General features: G+C 41.3%; 1 protein-coding gene across 1 annotated transcript in view; it reads left to right on the top strand.

Annotated features, from left to right (window-relative positions):
* The window catches only part of ATXN7 (ataxin 7), a gene marked incomplete at its 5' end in the record, with an annotated part of 62028 nt that overhangs the window by 16626 nt on the left and 23959 nt on the right, over positions 1-21443 (top strand). Inside the window, one exon of the mRNA XM_084269413.1 lies at positions 6708-6812. Within this exon, the coding sequence (XP_084125539.1) occupies positions 6708-6812 (105 nt within the window). The remainder of the gene's footprint in view (positions 1-6707; positions 6813-21443) is intronic.

Genomic DNA, 21443 nt, shown 5'->3' with positions numbered 1-21443 from the left:
TAAGTTGCTTAATGTACAGAGCAGAGTTGGCAAGAAATTTAAGGAACAGGTAGCCTTGCAGAAAATATTTGAGCAGTGCTTCCCTCTGAGCCTAAATGAAATGTCTCAGGGATGGGAATGTCCGTTTGTTTTGCTTTATTTTGTGTTAAAAAGTTCTTTTGTGTCTGAGGCAACGTGAACACAAACCTTGTGGGGCAGATTATTATTTTTAAGTGTTTATCTATGTAAATGTGATTGTTGCATGTTCAGCTTGTTGGGTTATGCATATGTTCTTTGCAGGCACAGATTTGTTATGCCTGCACACATGGTTCGTAAAATACTTGTGTTCTATTAATAAGTGTTTGTTACTTGAGATTTTGCAGGAAACTACCAACTATGTGTATTTTACTGTATTTTGATTTAAAACTTGTGTAAACCAGAACATTTTGAATGTTGTGTGGGTTTAGTTATTTTCTTCACAATATCTGTTTAGGAATACTCTTTTTATTATTATTACTATTATTATTATCATCTTGCACAGTGCAATTTGGCAGTACAACTTGCCAGTGGTTTAATTTCAACATTGATAAGTATACAAAAATACACACGTGTTCATGAGTGATAAGCACTGGAGGTTTTCTGGAAAATAATTTGGAAAAATATTGTGTAGAAAATAATAATTTCATTTCAGAAAGTGAAGTATTTGTATATGAAAGGTAAGTTTTGAGAGGATAACTTAGACCAAACACTTAAAAAAAAATAACCCAAGCCACCCAACCTCACATCAATTAAAATAAGGGTCTGTGTGACTCTTGGTGGGAACTATGCTTAGGGTAACTAAGATAACTTGTAGTACAGGCTGGATGCAAAGCTTGCTTCCTCATGCTTACATCTAAGATCATCCTTGTTCCTGAAAATTCTTGTTGTTGACACTTTGGTCAGCAATAGATCAGCAGGTCTCGCTCGGTGTGCAGCTTTCTTGTCAGAGTTGTAGCTTTTGGGGCTGCCTGTGAGCCGTTAGTCGAGTTGTAACCAAGCTCAGCTTTCTGCCTGCAACCTGCCCGGGTTTGGTGCAGGCTGTTTCATGTGGTCCTAAATGCTGGTTAGTCACCTTCCTCCTTCCTCCTCGCACCTCCTTCCTCCTCCCCCCAAATCACAGGCTCTTAAAAATAGTAGTTTTGGGGGTTTTTGTCTACTTTCAGGTAGTAAAATGACATTCATGTTTTCCACAACCATAAGGGTAAAAAAATAGAAATATTAACAGGATCTGACATTAGATGGGACAAGTGTTATAAGCAGATTACTGGAGATGGCACAAAGTGTTTTCCTTTAAGATGTCAACTGGTTTGAAGTTACAGCAGCTGTGTTTTTTCTTCCCTTTTTCAAATTTTTTTTTCAGATGTTAGCAAAGAGTTCTGTTACCTTAAAGCAAAGTTCTCCTAAAAGCATGCCTGTAAAGAAAGATTTACCAGCTACTGCAAGTTAAAACAAGGTGTACTCACATATTTTTTACCTTAGTATGATCAAGACTAATTCTTTTCTAAAGAGAAGAGAAAACATTGCTGGTAAGAAGCAAATGTTTTCGAGACAGCTCATGTGGACACTATTTGAACATAGTTGTTGCAAGAAGTAAATAGTTCAAATAATCCAGAGTTGGCATTATTTCAGAATTATGTGATGTATTTACAATTTCCTTATATAGTGCCTCCAAAACAGCTCCCTGATGTTTTAATGGAAAGCCTAGTGAATCGATAAAAGTTGGTACATTTACTTAGGGTGGATTTGGATCAGGCCCCAGGAAAAAAATAAATAAATTCTCCGTGTATGGAGTTGTAAAGATAACAGCAAGTTTTATCTGTTCCAAGTGTAAAATTAGTAGTCTAGAGCATTGTGTTTTAACACCTCTAATATTAACTGTAGTGATTAAAAATATTATGGAATATGTCAGGTCGGTGGTGTGCTGAAGGCATGCTATGTTATACTGTGCTGGAGGGGTCTCAAAACATTTTACTGCTCGTGTTGGGCATCAGCATGAAATGCCCATTGTCAGATTACAGTAAATGGCGAGCAGTATGAACATTATTGTGATAAATCAGTCTTTTAAAAATAACCTTAATAAGCAGATGCTTATGCTGAGAAGGGATAGGGAAGAAGTGAGCATTTACAGTGTTCTGGCTTAAAACATTTCTGCAGTACTTCACATAGTCTTATCGCTTGATTTAATGAGGTTTTTTTTACTCTTTTCCCCTGCCTCTAATAGAGTTTGTTCTTTGCCCTTTCGCTTCTGCCACTGCTAGTTTTGCTTTCTCTTCCTCTGTTTCAGTTTTCACTCTCCTTGTTTTTTCAGTTGCGGTGAGCAGACTTCTGTAAAAATAGGAAACTTGTGTTCTGGTCTCTGCAAGCAGTCAGGATCGTGTCTTCTTTTACCCTCTTCCTCTAGAGTTTGCTGTCCCAGAGAAGATCTTGACCTCACTTTTTTTGGTGATACTTAGTTTCTAGAAGGGAAGTTGTCTTGACAGACTGTGCAGGGGTCTCAGGCTGAAAAGGGACAAGAAGAATTGTAGGAAATTTGATAAATTTGGGGGACTGTGTCAAAAAACCCACCAAATCCAATAAAAATAAGCAGTGGAGCTGTGTCAGTCACTGAATCTAGTGGCTCAGTAAAAACAAACTGCTGCCCTGTGCTCTGTCTGCGTGATTTTTAGCCACTTTTATTTGTTCTGTTGTCCCAGATGTTAAATAACAGAATTGAGAGGACACAGCCACAGTTACTTTTGATGACAGCAAGCACGAAGGAGAATGAGGAGAATTCTCCTGAAGGAGAATGCTGGGAATACTAAGAAATGGCTAGATGATTTATGTGCTGCTACATCCCTCCGGAGGAGATGGCAGCTCAGCTTAAGAAAGTTTTTCAGGGTAGACGTGCTGAGCTCCGTGTTTCTTGATGTGCAGTATGGCCAGATTGTCCGTTGTTGTTTTTCCTTTTTTATTAGAAAAGATGTTATATAGGTCTTCTCAGAATAAGAAACATTTTTCTTATTACATGTTCAAGAAAAAATACAGCTAAGACATCACAGGCTTGCTCTAGTCTTGGTGAACAGTACAGCAATATACCAGTTAAAGTTACCTTTTTAAAAATGCTGCAACTAAGTTACATTTGAGAGAGAGGAGAACAGCTCTGGAGGTCCCAATGGTCCCAAGTTTCATACTGTGGAGGAAAATGGAGTTGGTTTTATTTCTGGTGCTAATGGAATTAATGTAATTAGCAGCTCCTACAACAGCATTTGTACGCTGATACCTTGTAAATACTGCATTTATGGAACAAATAAATGGTAAGTTTGAGGTCTTGGTTTAAATTTTGAGTTTGACCTTGAAAAACATTCCCAGATGGAGAGAGTTAACTGAGCGCAGCTTTGAAAGAGGAACATATGAATCACGGTTGCTAGGCTCTTCCTTCAGAGGCACGGGCTTTACATTTGCACTGAAGTATTTCAGAAAGTAATCTTTAAACTCAGAGGAACAGTGCGTTGGGAATGACACTGGTGAAATACTATAAACTTCATTAGACTTTTAAATTGAGCATTTGCATGTCATTAAATGAAATAGGTATAAAGGTTTAGACGTTAGAATATCGGCTGCGAGACTTGTGAACTTTCATAAGCGCTTGAGGGAGGGGAAGAGAAAAATTATACATCCATCTCCTACTCTTGGTACGTACTTCTTATGTAAGTTCTATTAAACTGTCCTGTATGTTGTTCCTTAACGCCTGCGTGGTCTGATCTCCCATTCTCATAGTGGTGCTGCATAAGGGTTTGCCCTGCTGGAACACAGAAATAAGATGGGCTCTTCCCAGGTTGGGAAGTGTGGATTCAGGTCTCTTTCTGTTGTTTTAACTGATTTGGTTGGGTCACACTCCCTGCAGCTTCAAACCTGTCATTAAAACTGAAGTTCAGGACTCTGCAAAGTATCGATATTACTTTTTGCCTGCTGGTATCTAGTCTGTGGCACTTTTGGGCTGGTCTCTGTGCTCATGTGGTGCTCAGCACAGTTGGGTTCCAATCTTCCTGGGGACCCTGTGGGTTACTCTTAACAAAGGGTTTGATTGTTTCTATTTTAAATAAAGGCTTTGATAATATGAAGTTATAGCTTTTATTTCATATGAGGCAACAAAAGGAATCGCATTTAGGACTCTGACCTTCACTGGTTGCATTTAGGTGCTTCTCTGTTAGATCTCTTACGCTCATTGGTGTGGTCTGGCTGGAGTCCTGTGCGTGACTTCCTTTGGAATCATGGTTGTGATTTTGGGTGTCCAGTGAATCTTTTTTTATTTTTTTCCCTGTGTCAGCTGGTTTTGCTCTTAGAATGATTCTTTCTGAGTTTGTTTGTTTCCTGGTGTTTTGGCATTGCCTCCTGTCACTCGGAGCTTCGGTTTTAAAACTCAAGATGTGCTTCACAGTGTAAAGGATGCTCGTAAATTATTCAGGTTTTTTGGGATTCCCAAGCTAGAATAGGAACTTACTTTTTGTTTACATTGATTTCTGCCAATTTGTTTCACTTGTAATTTAAAATTGCAGCTCTGCATCGCCAGCAAATATTCATAAAAGGGTACTTAAATGGAGCGATAGTGATGCCTTGGGCCAGTGTCTTGCATGAGGTAGAGGAGTAGGCAATCCTTTCCACCTGCTAATGATCCCCCCTTGCTTTCTGTACAAGCTGGTGTAAAGTCTGTGAATCCAATGTTCTCTGAAAGGTACGGTATGAGAACAGGTTCCAGGGTGTGGATTTGCAGTTCGTTAGGCATTATACAGTAGTAGCCTGTCTGTGTGCTATTAACAGTGTAAATAGCAGGCAGCGTGCGCTGTTATTGTCCCATTCATCATGGTGTATTAGTAGTCAAATGGAAGTGACCCTGGAGTATTTGCTTGCCGTGTGGAAACTTTCTTTATGCAGCCATACCCAAAGAGCTCCTGCATGAAATATTAGCAGAGACGTTTAAGTTTGTACTTTTCTCCTTAACTAGCTTAATATTCCGTCACAGAAAGTAGATATTGAGAAATAGGAGTTTACTATTCCTAGCTGAACCCCGCCCCCCCCAACATGTTTACCCAGCTTTGCTTGTTTGCTGTGCTACGTGGGCCTGAGATCTTAATACATTTTTATTTTCTTTTTTAATAAACAGCCTATAAATAAATAAATATGCTAGAGTCATTACTTAATGAAGTGCAAATCGGGTTATAATTTATTTATTTATTTCATGTAACCTCAGTTGTGAAAAGGTGCCTGTGATTTAGACAAGTGTAGCCCTGATGTCACAGCCATGTCAGATGTCTGTGGTTGTGGTATTTGCATCCAACTGCAAAATCCAGTTGCAGCTGTTCCTGCAGGTATCTTGCTTGACATAGCACTGATAAGGTTTTTGGAAGACATGTCATAGACCTTATTTTGAGAAGAAAGGTAATTCATTTTTTATTATAAAGATACTACAGAAGGATCCTTTACTCTGGAAGCTGTTTGTGTGGATATGTTCTTTTGTCTGCGAGAAACGAAGTGGAGTCTGTGGGGCTCTACAGGGCTGACAACTTTGCCCCGTACTTTGGGTCACATCACGTTCGCTCTTAAAATGCAGCCCCCTCAGTTTGCTTCATAATTGGTGTTTCACTAGTGAACAAATAATGGATGTTGTTAAAAATATATGTAGGCAAAGTAGTAGCTTTAAAGCAAATCTCTGGGGTCAGCTCTAGCACAAAGGTAAATAAGTTTAACTTCATTTCTAAGTTACCATAAAGATAAAACTATTACTTGAGTTTGGGTTTTTTAAAATAAGTTTTCTTATATCAGTTTTAAACCTTTAAATAGAGTTTTAGATCCCTTAGCCACGTGTTGGGCAGTAATGAATCTATACTGTTATGTTTGCAGTTTGCTGGTTTATGTCTTTAATGACTGAATAACGTTTTTAGTTATATAGATGCAATATATCTTTGAGTTGTACAGTAGATGTTGTATTTGATGCTCTAGTGGTCTCTGAATGCAGTTTTAACTGTTAAAATATGTTCTTAAACTGTATTCTTAGAAGCAAAATTGTAGAAACTAATTTTATTAGTAAAAGTCTGCAAGTATGTGTGTTATCTCTGAAATCCACACATGCTCTGACATAGTGTTATCTCTATTTCTCTCTCTTACATAGCTGTTACACAGATCTCTGGCAGCAGATGGCTGAACTATAATGCACTGTTAAACAAATAAAACCATTAGGCATGTAATACTGCCTGGTAAAAGACTGTGTTTAAAATGGTTTAAAAAAATTAAATAGGAAATAATGTTCATTTAAAAAATTCATTTAATGAAATTGGAATAAAATCCAAACCCCTTCCAGAATGCATAAACTGTCCCCTCTTCTGTTGTGTTTGTCATTTGAAGTCAGTCTTTTTTTATTACATTCTTGCATCTGGTATAAGATAATCAGCCCTAAATCAGTTTTCTAATAGATGTTTTCTAAACATAATCATTCATTTTACATTTATCTGTGTAGGAAGATTATTTTTTTTGCTTTTGTAATACTCCAGCACAAAATTATCTATTGCATTATACGCTCTTTTTTTCCTCATTTTCAAATTTGATACAAATGTATTAAAATTATGATTCAGCACTAGTGTCATGGCTCTGTAATTAAACTGTTTTTCAATAATTGTCAGCAGCTGAGAGATGCCATTTTGTCTTTTTGTTTTTAGATATGCCAATATTTGGTCTTTGCCCGGCACATGATGATTTCTATTTGGTGATGTGTAACCACTGTAATCAGGTCGTAAAACCACAGGCATTTCAATCACATTATGGTAAGTGCTTAACTATTTTTAATAATTAAGGGTGAGGTTAAATCAGGATTAAGCCTGGCAATTTTTTTTTTTTAAATTGATGGTACATAGATCATTACACTATAAATAATGTCAAAGATTATAACCAATGTTTAATCATTTTATATATGTTATAATGCAGTTATGTAAAGATCTTGTTCCTTTTTAAATTTTAATGCCTTCTCATAATGCTGCATACGTACAGTTGAATTCTGAAATGACATTTCTGTAGTGTCTTTCACAGACGGTTCGGGTAGTGTGTTTGTGTCTGTGTGTGTCATTTCTCCTTGTGTATTTACACAGATTATTCTGTTACAGTGTAACGTTGAGCTAAAAGATTAATTTAGAGATTCTGTTGTAAAACACAGTTCCCTTCCACTGGCAAGCAAGCTTATTTGTTTATTTTCAGAAGTATCAATTTGTATTTGTTTTACTGGTCCGATGGTTTTGTATATAAACTCTGCTAGGAAGCTCTTGTTGTGTTGGTTGGTGTTAGCCAGTGTTGATAGAAGACTGAGAAAATGTGAAGTGCTGTGCAAGTTCAAGTCCTCAGTTACTTCCTACAAACCGAACTGGGGGAGGTTGGCAGTTCTTCTTTTTCATACTCCTCTCAGGTCTAGAAACTAATCTCAAACAATTTCATGCCAATATTTGGATAGGAGGTTTCGGGGGTTCCACTTCTTGTTTCTTGAGAAATTCAGGAGGTGTTTTCTAACCAAATGCCAATAAAAGATGGACAAAGCATCTTCTGTGCTACTCGTTCCTCCCGCTGTGTGTGTGTGTTTGTATTTGTTCCCTCTTTTCCCAGTGCACCTACCAACTGCCTCTGTGTTTAGGATAGAAAATGCAGGGTATGGGTGGGGAGGCTCTTCTAGCATTGAGAGCAAAGGATGACTTTTCTTGCATCTTAAATATTCCAGCCCCTTGGCAAGAAATGGCATGCTTGCTTCTGCTGCTGTCTTGAGAATAGGAAAGGGTCTTCTGCACCATGCAGAGTGTGAACTTCTTATGTTTTCCACCTCTCACTTGGGTTTGGGTTTTTTTGGTGTTACAGTGCCTTGTGAATTATACCCCTGTCCGTGCTGCTTGATTGCTGCAGTCATGTCACACAGAATGTCTTGGAGAATAATCCCATAGGTTTTGTGACATAGTTCTTACTGGCTTGGTTGTGATTCTGTGGATGGCAGTAGTAATAATTATTTTTAAAACTCCACAGTTTTGTGGACGTAAATCTCCAGAGCTGTAGGGAAGCAGGAGAGCAGAAGGGTGTCAGCTTTTCTTACTCTGGTTGCCTTTGTATTAACTGAGAGCAAGTCCATCCCTTGCCAGCATGATTTCTCACCTGTCGCTGAGTATCAGGTTGGGATGTCCAATAAGTCCTTCTAAAATATCATGTTAAATTGATTCTGACAGTTAAAAATAAATTTATGTGGGAGGACTGGATGGTTCCCAGTTCTGGGTGTTGGCATGTTGAATCTCCTGTCCAAGGTCAGTAATAGGGAACTGACTGAGGTTGGTGGTGATGGAGAGCTGTGGGTATCTGCAGGTACCTTGGATTGCCTTTGTAAAAGTAGGTGGTGATCTTCACATACTGTCTGACAACTGGGCATCCATACTGTAGGAACCAGTGTCATAGCTGTGGGCATGACAGCCTGGTGGGTGATTGGAGAACTGAATAGTTACGGTGCTGCTTCTTGGCCGTGGACGTGAAAACCTGGGGTGTTGTAATGCTGCTTGTACCAGACCTAAACGTGTTATGAGAAGTTAATGCAGACTCTTTTGTAAGCACTACTTGCAACCTAAAAGGATGGATTGAAGAGAGAACTACAGACTGAAGGTATGGAAAACATTTTTAAAAATAAGCACTTTTCAAAAGTGCTTTAATAAGCATTTTTAAAAATAAGTGTTCCTATTCTGCATCACAGTGCAGGAGTGTGATCTCTAAACATGAAGCTTTCTCTTAATTTAACCTTACATCAATGGCAGATTGATACTTTGAGATAAATGTAGGAGGGGATGGAAATGATGAGGTGGTTGTTAGTATTTCTTAAGCCCATTCTGAACAATGAAGACGCTGCAGTGTGCAGAGGAAACAGGCGGGGACATTCTGATGAGAAAAACAGGCTTGGGTGGGGTGAACGTCATTAAAGGACCTTAGTTTCTCAAGCCTCAGAAAGGTAAGAAGGCTGGCTGGGTGATTTTGTGTAGAGCTAGTGCTCTCCTCGCTGCTTATCAGCCTTCACATTCTTGAAATCCTTATGTCGTTCTCCCTCATTTTAGCAAATTGAATCTGAAAGCTGATAAATATAGCAGGAGATTGATTACCAGGCGATGGTGTGTTCTTATTTTTAACACAGCATACTTGGGGAGAAAGAAATTGCCTCAAACATCCAGTTCTTTTAAAACAAAAAGTAAGCCATCACAATAACAAGAAAATAAAACACTCTGGATTCAACACCGTTTTCCTTGAATTAGCTCTTTTATAGGAAGCATTATTTCAGGGACTGATAAAGGAGAGGTTACTTCAAGTTCTGAGAAATTGTAGTGCATCTATGAAGCTGTACCTTTGTGATGTGTTTAGGGTCTTTTAAAGTTATTTTTAATTGTTGCCAGAGAAATAATGATCTCTTAAAATACTGTACAACTCCTGGTGGTGTGTGTCGCTTGTACTTGGTGTTCTTTGAAATTTGCCACGTGGGATTTTGTTTTCTGAAGTAGAATGCTCTCTTTCAAAATGTCACTTTGGTCAAAGGAAGGCCAAACAAACTATTAACTAAACCTAATGAGCTAATTAATTTCTTCCAAAGCATGTTTGTGATAAACTAGGTAGGCTGAAAGTGCATTGCAGAATACATCCTGGCTTTTTTTTCCCCTGGACCGCAAGTAGTCAGAAATCATTAAAATGTAACCTTTTTCTTCAGAGTGTTTTACCTTTTTAGTAAAATATTGATACAAATCACATATTTCTGATGTATGTAATGGATGTATTTCGTGGGTTTGACTAGAAGAGACATTCAAAACTAAATCCTACTTTCTGAGGCAATCTAAGAACCCTTTGGTATATGAATTAGCATTTTAATAATTTATTCTGTATTGCTGGTATATATACTGTCACTGGCTTGTAAAAGTTGGTGACGTGCTTGTGATGCACAAGACTGTGTGTGGGTTAGATTTTAAAGTCTGATAGAATGAGATATCTGAAGTCTGCTTGTGGTCTTTGGCTTATGTACAGCAGCTGACTGTCAGTACACTGGAAGGGTGTTACCCATTGGTGTAGGGCAGCTGTGATGCTGGGATTCTGGAGGCACAGGAGCAGGCTGGCCAGCTGCATAGGAGTTGTTTCAGGATAAACCCTCTGTGCTCTGTCAGATCTCAGCTGCTTCATTTGTAGGGCTGGACAAGGGATTTAAGTCCTTTATTGCTATTATTATTGTTGCTGGTTTATGAATTGTTACACTTGCATGGTATCAGCATCTTTCTTGGATGGCTCAAGATCAATTCAGAGGTGAAAAACAGGAAAAAGGTGTAACATTCAGGCCTTCAGCCTCATGGGTGAAGCACCTGAGATGGCTTACTGTGATGACCTCTTCTGAGAATACAAAGTATTTGGTGATCATGTAACAGCATCTCCAGAGTCTTTGTAGACCCTCCCTCTGTATTTAAACCAGGTACAGTTTTTAAGTGTCTGCACAGTTTCTCCCTTTAGTAAGTCAGTTCTTACAGTAAAAAGTACTTTTCTGCCTGTTAAATTGCTAACAGTTGTGCTACTCAAGAATGCCCCCTCCGCAGGCAGCAGGCTGTGCCTGTGTCATCCCCAGGTGCCAGGTACGGTTCTGTGCCGCACCGAGGCGTTTTGAGGAAGCCATTGTGACAGTTACTTCAGGTTGTTTGTGGAAACCCTGAAGTGATGTGGTTTTCAGGCTGTACGACCTTTTGCTGGTGTGTCAGCCCTTCCACCCCGGGTTTATCGCATCTCCCTGTGGTTATCAGCCTCCTGTCTGAGGAGAGCTGCTTCTCTGCACCATCCGGGCTGCTCTGTGGCTCGGAGGGGAGGTGGTAGCTCAGCAGAATGGAAGTAGCAGCAGCGTAGAGGTGTTGGGGTTTCTTCCTTCCAATTTTTCCTAGGGTCATTGCAGAGTTGTTTCCTCTGTGCCTTGTTTTCTGTAAATATTGAGTAGGGTTAAACTCTCAGCAGGAATAAGGAAGGCTACCTGTGAAACGTAACCTGAGAGGTGCTTGTGAGTCATGGGGTAATTGTGAAAACCATTAATACAGTAGGTATTGGAAAGAGATGATAATGGTGTGTCAGACTGTTGAGTCATTGAAAAGCTATGCCCAGTGTTTTGATTAACTTCCACCGGTTTGGCATGGGGTGGCAAAGGTGAGCAGTACTGTCAGCTTTGCTTGCTGCTGCTCTGAGTGCAGGTGGGGCATCGCTTAAGGGGTTTGGTTTCCGATGGGTAAGCTGCAGAGCAGGGGTAATGCTATGGACTTACCCACCTTTTGTGATTCCTCAGAGGTTGTGAGATTTGATTCAATGATGTGTAATAATGCTGAGTAGATTGATATAAAAGTAGCTTAAGAGACAATTAATTAATATAGCTTTAACATATTCCAGCTTTTTGAGGCTTCAGATTGGAGTAGAGAATGTCATCACACCACCCTATCCTCAGCCTGGAGAGACTCTGAGGGCAAATCCTGGCAGTAGAGAGACGTGTTCACTTGTGGTACTTACTTGGGTCCATCCTGCAAGTCAGTGGGAGGTCTCTCGTGAATCTCCTTCACCTAATTGTAAAACCCTACTCCTTCCTCCCTCAGCCAGTTCTCACGCCCACCTCTAGTTAGCAGCTTTACTGCTTTGGCTGGTCGTAAGGGGGTTTTGGTGTTGGTGTTAAGTGCTTGGATTGGGAGAGAACATGTGATCCTTGTTGTGATTTTAATTGGGATAAACGATCTGTTAACTATCCCTGACAATATGCTGTTGTATTTTGGATATCATCTGTAGTTCAAGTATTAAGCTCCTGCAGCTTAGTTTCTTCTGACATAGTACGAATTGAATATAAATTTGCCCTACCCTCTTTCTGTTACCTCAAATTTGACAGCAACTAATTGTTCTGGAAAACCTGACGTCAGTAGTTAGTGTTTTTAAGTTTTTGAGCCTTTGGGTTTGTTGGGGTTTTTTTTAAAGTTCTGCAGATATTGCTTGCTTAGAACAGAATAAAGTGCTTAGCATGAATTGCAAAGTTAAAGTGTCTGTACAAGACAGCTTTTGAAGCAGATAGGAAGAGAAAGGAATGTACTGAATCTTGTTCCAAAGCCATTGGACCTGAGGATGGAGGGGGAGGGGAGTGTTGTTTGGTGGGGTTTTTTATTTGGTGGGGTTTGGGGTTTTTTTTCCTTGTAGGAGGTTGCTCGAGCTCATCTGTGTTTTGCAGGAATAAGCCTTCATTATGGCCTGCACACTTCTCGCAGCAAGCAATTTGTTTCAGTAATTGAGTGTCCACTATTCACTAAAGTAGTATGAAAACCTTTTCTATAAATTGCAGGAATTTTCCTGGGTATCAGTAATCTTCTGTAGTAGTCTAATAACAGAAATAAAACTTGGATATTTTATGTTGTGTCACAGATGTGCTGGAGTAATCTGCCAAGCCTATTGCCAAATGTGCACAGGTGGCATTTGGCATGTTATGGCTCGAGTTAATGTATATGATTTAACAAATTATCATTGGCAGCTTCAGCAGCTTCTGTTTAAATAAACCATCCTCTCGCCGTAGTTCGCACAGTCCAGATTCCAGCAGTTGGATCTTAGTGTCCGGTCCAACAACAGCTAGTTTTAATTTCTTCTTGGCAGAGAGTTGAGAAATTCTGTAGCTTTTGCAAGAATCATCTTGGCTTATTCCCAGAAGGGAATGGGCTCAGAGGTCGGCACAGGATTCACTTCAGGGAAAAAAAAAAACAAGGAGAAAATAAAATCAGATTATTTAGTTGTGTTTAAATGGTGCATCATTAAACAGGAAACTATTACCCCCTGGAATGCAGCTCTAAATGTATTTTACGCTTTGAAATGTGTACCCCAAAGCCACTAGCTGAACCCTAAGTGTGCTTGTTGGGATTTAAAGTCGCAGGTTCTGCCACACACATTTTAAGGAGCGATGTAGTTAGGTGCTGTGGTTATCGGTGGTGCCGTGTTGTGGTTTTGTGTGGCAGGGTTCTGGTGGAGGAGGGGTGCTGCAGAGGTGGCTTCTGCAAGAAGCAGCCAGAAGCTTCCCTCAGGCCTGACAATAAACACCAGCTGGGCTTAAGGCTGGACCCATTGCTGACCAAGGCCAAGCCCATCAGCGATGGTCACAGGGCCTCTGGGAATCACGTTTTGGAGGGGAAAAAAAAAAAAAGCAAGTGGTTGCTTTTTGCTACCAGAGAAGGGAGTGAGGAGATGTAAGAAACTCCACAGACACAGAGGTCAGTGAAGAAGGGGTGGGATGGGCAGGAGGTGCTCCAGGCACCAGAGAGAAGGATTCTCCTGCAGCCTGTGGAGAAAACCATGGTGGAGTGAGTTGTCTGCTCGCAGCCCATGGCAGATGACAGGCAGCAGAGATCCCATCTACAGCCAGTGTGGAGACCCCATGCAGGAGCAAGCAGGTGGAGACACATGGAAGATGCTGGGACCCATGTTGGAGCAAGCTCCTGGGAAAACCTACATCCCGTGGAGAGAGACAGAGAGAGATGAAGACACACACACGCACAGTGGAACAGGTATGCTGGGGGGGGCTTGTAACTCCATGGAGGACCAGGCTGGAGCAGTCTGGGCTTGAGAGACATTCTGTGATTTATGACTGCACCACATAGAAGTGACTCACACTGGGGCAGCTGGTGAAGAGCTGAAGCCCTATGGGAAAGGACTCGCATTCAAGAAGTTCATGAAGGACTGTCTCTTGTGGGTGGGACCCCATGGTGCAGCAGGTGAAGGGTGTGAGGAATGGCCCCTCCTCCCTGCCAAGAAGGAAAACAACTCATAAGGAACTGACCCAAATCCCCATTCCCCCATTCTCTGCCCCTCCCCATGCCACAATGCGGGGGAAGAAGGGAGCAAAATCATGACTGAAGTCTGCTAAGAAGGGAAGGATGGAGGGAGGTGTTTTAAGGTCTGGTCACACTTCTCATTATCTGGCTGGTTTCACTGTGTGTAGTGTAATAAATTAGAGAGTTTTCTTTCCTTTATTCTGTGTTGAGTCTGTTTTGTCTGCGACAGTTGTGGAATGATCTCTCCCTGTCCTTATCTTGACTCCTAAGCCTCTCAGTATATATTTTTCCCCCCTGTCCAGCTGAAAAGGGGAGTGATAGAGCAACTTTGGTGGGCATCTGGCCTCCAGCCAGGCTCAAACTACCACACATTGCAAATGCTTCACGTGCAGGAGGTTATTTTTGTAAAAGTCATGGCTGTGGTCTTTGTTACATGAAAGTGTAGGGAGTCTGAGAAGCTGATGGCAGATCTCTAGTAAAGCTTCCTCCTTTTTTGTGGGTACATGGATTTGTCAAGCTAACCAATGTTTGGCTTCAGATTTAAAAAAGAAATTACCTGTTCAGTTTACTGCTTATCCTGTAACTCATGTTACTCTACCTACAGCATGTGTGTGTGCTAAAATAATATAAACTAACATGCTTTTAACCTTTGGTTAGTGTGAATCGAATTTGGTGTTGTTCTGTCACAGCAGAAGACCTACCTGGTAGTGATTTATTACTAGCTGGATTGAGAATATGTTTTGGGGTATTTTTTATTCCATTCTTACTAAAATGCTGAAGTACTTTGAAACCCAGCTAACAAAAAATTATGCAAGGGTTCATGAAACCTCTCTTCTTTTATAGTGATCTCCTTGCAAGGTATTTGGAGACTGGGTTCTGCAGCCCCCTTTTTGAAGTCAGCATCAATGGGGGAAGAACAAGTGGAAAGAAAGAAAACAAAGATTTTTATCTTTGTGGGAAAAGAGGAAGCAGAGCCACGTTCACTGTCACTTACAGAAATAGCTGTTCAGTGAGAGGGAGAAAGTTAGTGTGCTGATCAACAGATTTAAGTAAGACCTAAAAAGAAGTAGTAGTTCTGATAAAAAGTGGCTGTTGATTATATTTGACTACAGCTTCACTTCGGAAGAAGCCAGCTGGAGGAGTCGCATCAGGTCTGTGATTAAAAATGATTGACAAGTGAGCGCTAACCAGTCTAAAGTCACTGATGGGTTTCACTGCTCAAAATCCATCTTGAGTGATGAAATGGCACGTGGAGCAGCTCACAGCTCTCGTAACCATCGCTTCAGGTTTTCTGCAGGTTCAGGGAAGGCTGTTCTACATGCTCCACATCCTTGGAAGTTTTCCTTCCCAGCTAAAAGGGCTCTTTCTAATGACTAAGCCACTCCTTCTGGCTGGAGCTGGGCCAGAGGAGGTGGCACGCGTTGTGAGGGCAGGCCATGGGCACGCCGGGCTTGGCACGCAGCCCTGAGCTGAGTGCGGAAGAATGAAGCTGCAACCTGTTTAAGAGCTGGGGAGGTGGGAGAAGCCTGAATCAGAGTAGGGAAAAAAAAAAAGGGCAGGATTTCTGCTGTCGTAGAGGAGAGCTGGGAATGTGTCAGTGAGCATCAGAGGGTGGGGTTAGAAATAATTTCCAAAGCTAACCACACGCAGATCAATTATTTCTAAGGACTTCCTCATTTATTTTTGGGGGGAGAAATGTGTGTTCTCATGAACTCTGCAGATTGTTCCAAGAAATGCAAACCTCAAACATCACAGCTCCTTGTGATTCCAGGGAGAGGTCTTCTGGGAAGCTTGTAAAATTGTGTTGACTAATGAACTGTTAGGAATAAAAGAGTTCGGGTGTTTTTCTGCTGTGTTTCAGATTTTGTGGATTTGGTGTTTTGGGGTATTTTTTTCATGGAAGCCCATAGTTTCAAGTTGCTCTCATCCTGTCAACCAACTCTTTGAACAACTGATGCATTCAGAAGAGAGAGGCTATGCACATCGTCTCTCTCTGTGAGGACAACCACAGAGGGAAGATAGGAAATCTCATCGGTAACCATCAATTCCATGATTTTTTTTTGCCAAAGATACCTGTTGCAGAGCTGTGCACCACCCAGCTGGGGCAGCAGCAGCCAGCCAGTGCAGGCAGGAGAATGGCAGCTTTGGCAGGGCTGGCTCAGCGCAGCCAGAGTTGAGTGGTTGGCAGTCTGGGCGGGTATGTGTCCGAGGAGGGGAAAGAGAGGGCACGGGTGGGAGGGGGGAATAGCTAAAAAGGGAAACCAAAAAGAAAGAATGTAAGTGAAATACATTTTAAAAAGAAATAGATGAAGATGCTGAGGAGGAAGCTAAATAAGGAAGGCAGGAGAAAACGACCTTGCAGGAGGGAGAATGAAGTAGGTATGGGTCTGGTTTTTATTGCTCTGTGTTGAGGGAGAAAAGTGAAAGAAAGGAGGAGAGGTTTAATAGGGCAAAGCAAACAAAAGCTTTTTCCTTAGTTCTTCCTCTCTTAATGTTTTCCCAGCAATGCTGTTAGTGTGGTTTGTATAAGGTCATGGCGTTCCTAGGTCTTGCACATTTTGATGGGGGGTGGAGGGGAACAGCAGGGTGTCCTAGAGACACCTCTGCCAGCTTTATCAGGCACTGATAGAGAAAGAGATCAGCACGTGCGTGCGAGTGCACATACCAATAGGTCATCTTCTGTTTTCCTGTACATCCCCTCTACTGTTTCTTTCTGGACATCTTTAGTTTAAAATTCCTCATTTTCAGTGCTCTAAATAGTTTTGGGGTTGTTCTTTTTTTAGAGGCTAGGACATGCATAGGATGTGCACACAGCTTTTGCAGCAGAGCAGGAAGATAAATGCCCACCAGTTCTCTGCAAATGGAGAGGAAAGGAGGCAGTGTACTAGATGGAGAAAAGTTACCCACGCTGGACCTACATAGAAACCGTGTTTTATAGGAACTTCAGCATCTGCTGCCTCAGGAAAAGCAGGCAGTGCTCTGAACGCTGGATTCTCACTGGCAGCAGTAGTGCATCCCGTGGTGACCTCAGGTCATGCTTTTGGGAAAACTCGAGATGACACTGTTCTCATAAAAATTAACAGTTTGTTTTTCAGCACAGCTACAAAGTAGGTAAGCTGCTTCCTACTGAGGCATCATGTCAAGTAATTTTCACCTGTTAATTAGTAATTTTTGATGGTCTGTTTGCTGCCTTTTTAAAAGCAAACTTCCAGGCACTGACATGAAAATGTTTTGTTGTTTTTCTGTTCTTATTTTTTTTTTCTCCCAGGCAATACATTTCAAATTTAACATTTGCTACACAGAAAGTCTAGAAACTGTGTTTTTAAGATATTGCCAGAAGAGGGAGTGTATAACACTTTGTATGCAACCAAACCTTTAAGTTTATTGATGAATAGCAATCAGTAACTGCATGATACACTTCAGTAAGTTGAAAAGAAAAAAGGAATAAATACAGGATGAAAGTCACTTTCAAAAGAGCACAATTAATGCCAGCTTGTTAAGATTATTAGGCTTAATTCAGTTGAACACTAAATAATTACATCCAAGTAATGTAAATGGCCTTGAAGTCAATTCAGATTCTTAAATGTTGCATTGACCTTAACAAAAATTCAAACGGCTTTTCAATACCAGTCCTGGATTAGCTCCTGCAATACCCAGCAGTACCTATAACAGTGTGAAACTTGAAAGCAATTACAAATATCTTTTAAAAATGTGGAAAATGGCAAACAATTAGATAAATAGGATACGAAATTTTGCATAAGTCTGTGATACTGACTAAATAGGCCGCCATTAGCTATATCTCAGGCAAAAAACTTCCAAACCCTATTAGTTGCTGTTGCTGAAACAAAACCATAATATAGTGCTTGTATAGAAAATCAGTATTTTTAGGAATGTAGTAGATGTTCCTCCAGTTGTCGTGCAGTAGGGCAACAGGTTAATCCTTGAACAATAGCAAAATGATGTAGGAGAAGAAGCCATCAGTGTGCCTGATATGTAAACTAATAATCTTTGTCTATTCTGCTGCCTCATACAACCCAAGAGCGCTGCTGCCCACAAAGGTTGCAATTACATTTGAGCTTGTTCCCTCGGGTTGTATTAGAGAAAGAAGAGCCATCATCAAGAGAATCTTGTTCTCTTTTCTGTTCTCTGTTCCCCAAATAATGAGTTACCCGTGTTGGTATGAAACTCGCAGTCTTTATACTGGTTTGGAAAGGATGCAATTAGACTCGGCTCCTGGAGAGTTGAAGCAGGTCCTACAGAACCAAGTTTTGCCTTGTTGTTTGGCAAGATTGTAAGAAAATCTTTAACTCACAATTCTATATAGAGTAGCTTTTCAAAAGGAAGCCTTCACTTTTAGCCTTCTTATGTTTTTACCCCATAGGATTTTCTTCCTTGGCTGAGCAGGGACCATATTGTGCCGTGTCCTCTTGTGTGTGACCCGGCGGGTTGCAGAGAACCTGTTTGTCATGTCTGGCAGTGGGGAAGCCCTGGTTTCTGTGGTGCATTGCAGCTAATTCCCTGGGTTAGGTAAAAGTGTACCCCTTTTTCCATGCTCCCTTCAACCTTTGAGCCTGAAATATTCAGATGTTTGTGGATTATTTGTAGAGCTGGATTCGAGCTGATCAGAAGTTCTGTGTGATAAACTTTGGTAGTTTTAAGAGCTGTTTGTTATTGTCCATATTCACATGGAATTCATGGCTCCTCTTCTTGCTAAGAGGAAAATTGGCTGTGTGTCCTTTGTTACTACATGGCTGAAGCCTTATTTGAGTTTGCAGGCTAAGCATTTTGGTGTTCTGCTGTTTTGGGTGCACTTAGCTAAGTCACTGTTTTCATTTCTTTCACCCTTCTAGCTCACAATGAGAAGGCTTACAGTACTCTGTAAGACTCTGGCCCTTCTTGTCATTGGCATGGGGCTAGCTAGCACTCATTTTCTTCGGTTTCATTTTGGCTTACAGCCACTGACAAGCCACATGCAACCATGTATGTGCCTGGAAGCACGCCATGACAGCCCTCTCCTGGCCTCTAAGGTCAAAGGAAAGGTTTTTTAACTGCCACAGTCCAGTCCCCTCCCCGTCATAGTGCCATGTACTTTTTGACCAAAGGTCACCATGTGGGTCCCACCAGCCAGCTTCTAAAAATACCTGTGACTCCTTCGATAGCCTTAGAAATGATATAAACTTATATACATGCATGGTATTGCAAGGCTTGATGCTCACATCTTGTCACAGATTCAGAATGACAGCTAGTGTCATTTAATTCTGATTGTGGCTGGTTCCTTTCTCAGTCCAGCCCACTCATCGATGGGCGTTCAGAGTGAGGATGGGTACTGAGCTCCAGGAGCAAACCCATCACCTTTTCCTGTGATCACAAGAATGTACCCAGGGAGGCTGGAAGCTTGCTAGGTAGTTAGGACGTGCTGAAAGCCCTGACGAGCTCCTGGCCAGCTTGCTATTTCCTCTGCGTGTCCCAGTTGTCCAGGTGGCAGTGGTCCACAATAGCTGTGCTGGTACGCTTGAAATCTAATGTGCTAAATGTCTTTTTCTGATTGTAGTCCCTGAAAATGGCAGGAGTCCACATGGCCTTGGCTCTCTGGTTGTATATGGGTAGCAGTTATATTTTGTATATAACTGTATAAACAAGCTAGTCTTATAAGTGCTAGTATAAACAAGCACGTTGGGTAAGTGGAGTAGATACTATGGCATTCAGTGCTGTCACTTGATTGTGCACCAGCAAGCCTGTCAAGTTGTTCCTCTGGTCTCAGCCATCCATTTTGTTTTGGATACTCTTTACTTTTCTGAAACCCGAGGAGCTTCTAAGTGTGCCAGCTTGGAAAAGAAAACACCAAAACCAGAAATCCTGCCTGATATATTTGTGCTTTCTGTAGCACATAACTCTCCAGACTGCCAGCTGCTGGAGAGGAAAATCCACCGATTTAAAATTCCACTGCCCTGTGGTTCTGGAGGTTTTGGGAATTTCATTCAGGATGGTACTTTGGGGCACTGATTTCCAGTTTTGGGGAGCAGAAAAAGACACACAAGGCTTTAAACACAAGTCAGTAGTGCTGCTTTTTATATGATTTTGCTGCTCCCTTCACTAAGGCTGGTTTTGTGGTATCACAGCACATGGCAGGGTTGTGTCTGTGCACCCCCAAAGCAGCAAAGTCAGCTTTCCAAGTGGCCACGCTGGAGTTCATGATTGATCAACTTTAAGAAGTTTGGTGTTGGCTCATGGCCCATCATTCTCTTCCTTCCAGGAAGAATAATAATAGTAGCCAGTAACCAAACAATCTCTTTAAAGCAAAATATTTACAACAAAATCATTTTAGACAGTACTAAATGTAAACATAAGCAGGCTGCAGTGTAAGCAAGCCCAGTTTATGTAGTGTTGATACCAATCAGATTAAATTCCTTGGAAGCCTCAATTTTTTTTATGTACCCCTCAGAACATCTAAGAACTGGCAAACGAAGCATTACTGCAGCTCACAACCCAGGTCTTTGTCATCCCCAGTTGCTTAGGTCTCCAGCCTGTTCCCCGGGATCGAGTCACACATTAATTCTTCCTAGGCCTGGCTTTGTTAATTGCTGGCTTTAGCAGGAGAAGGCTTGTGGTTTGTGAGACTGTCAGGTCTTTGAAGGGACGGTTTTGCTCTTTGTTACAGAGAGAGCAGATGGCGCGAGGGCTCGAACGGGGCGGTCAGGATTGGGGGAGAGGGCAGGAATGCTCTTTGCTGTGGCAATGTGAGCTCGCACCAGCCAGCTTAAAGGGATTGTGAAATAGGTGCCTGAGATTGTTGGATTTCGAGAAAGGATAAATAAGTTGTTTCATGTAACGTGGAGATACTGTACTGTGGTTGGTTGTGGCTTCATTCTGCGCGCTTTGCCACCGCCCTCCCATTGCAGCGCCTTCCGCTCTGTGCATATATGTAGTTTCAGGTTTCAGATCATTTTTTGCCCTTTTTTTTGTTTTTTTTTCTCCCTGCAAGTTTAATAAGACATCCACATGCCACAGCTAGGCTGGAGTGTGTGTGTGTTGACTGGCCTGTGAAGATCCTCCTGCCTGCCTTCCATAAGAGCACTGAGAGGTCCTACCTTTGCTGTCTGAATGCTGATTTTAATGCTAAAGATAAACCCTGGTATCTTCAGGACCTCTGTTGGGGGGCAGGAGGGCCCTCCACCTCAAATCCAGCTCTCATGCTTACTTAAAATTAACCTGCTGTTTCAAAATATGCAACACTAAAATGTAGACAGATGGAGGGAGACATGGTAGAGCTGCGTTCATCTCTCTTCACAAAACCAGACAGGGAAACATAATGTAAATCAAAGAGTAAAAATTCTCCAGCTAATCTTAAAACCAATTCTCTCTGCAATGCAAAACATGCCAAATACTTCAGGTTGGAGAACAGTGTGGGGATTTTTGTTTTGGTGAGGGTGTTTTTTTGCGTTTTGTAATGTTCTGCAGTACTCATTCATGCTGGGGTGCTACTGTACGTGTGTGCGTACCGATAGCATCACACATGATATAAATACCTTTTCATGTTGCAGGCATTCAGTCAGGAAATGAACAAAGGAAGGGGTTGATACTGTTCTTTACGTT

The sequence above is a fragment of the Gallinula chloropus genome (genome assembly GCF_964237585.1).
Source record: "Gallinula chloropus genome assembly, chromosome: 12".
Classification (NCBI taxonomy): Eukaryota; Metazoa; Chordata; class Aves; order Gruiformes; family Rallidae; genus Gallinula; species Gallinula chloropus.
This window is presented reverse-complemented; position numbering and strand designations above follow the sequence as displayed.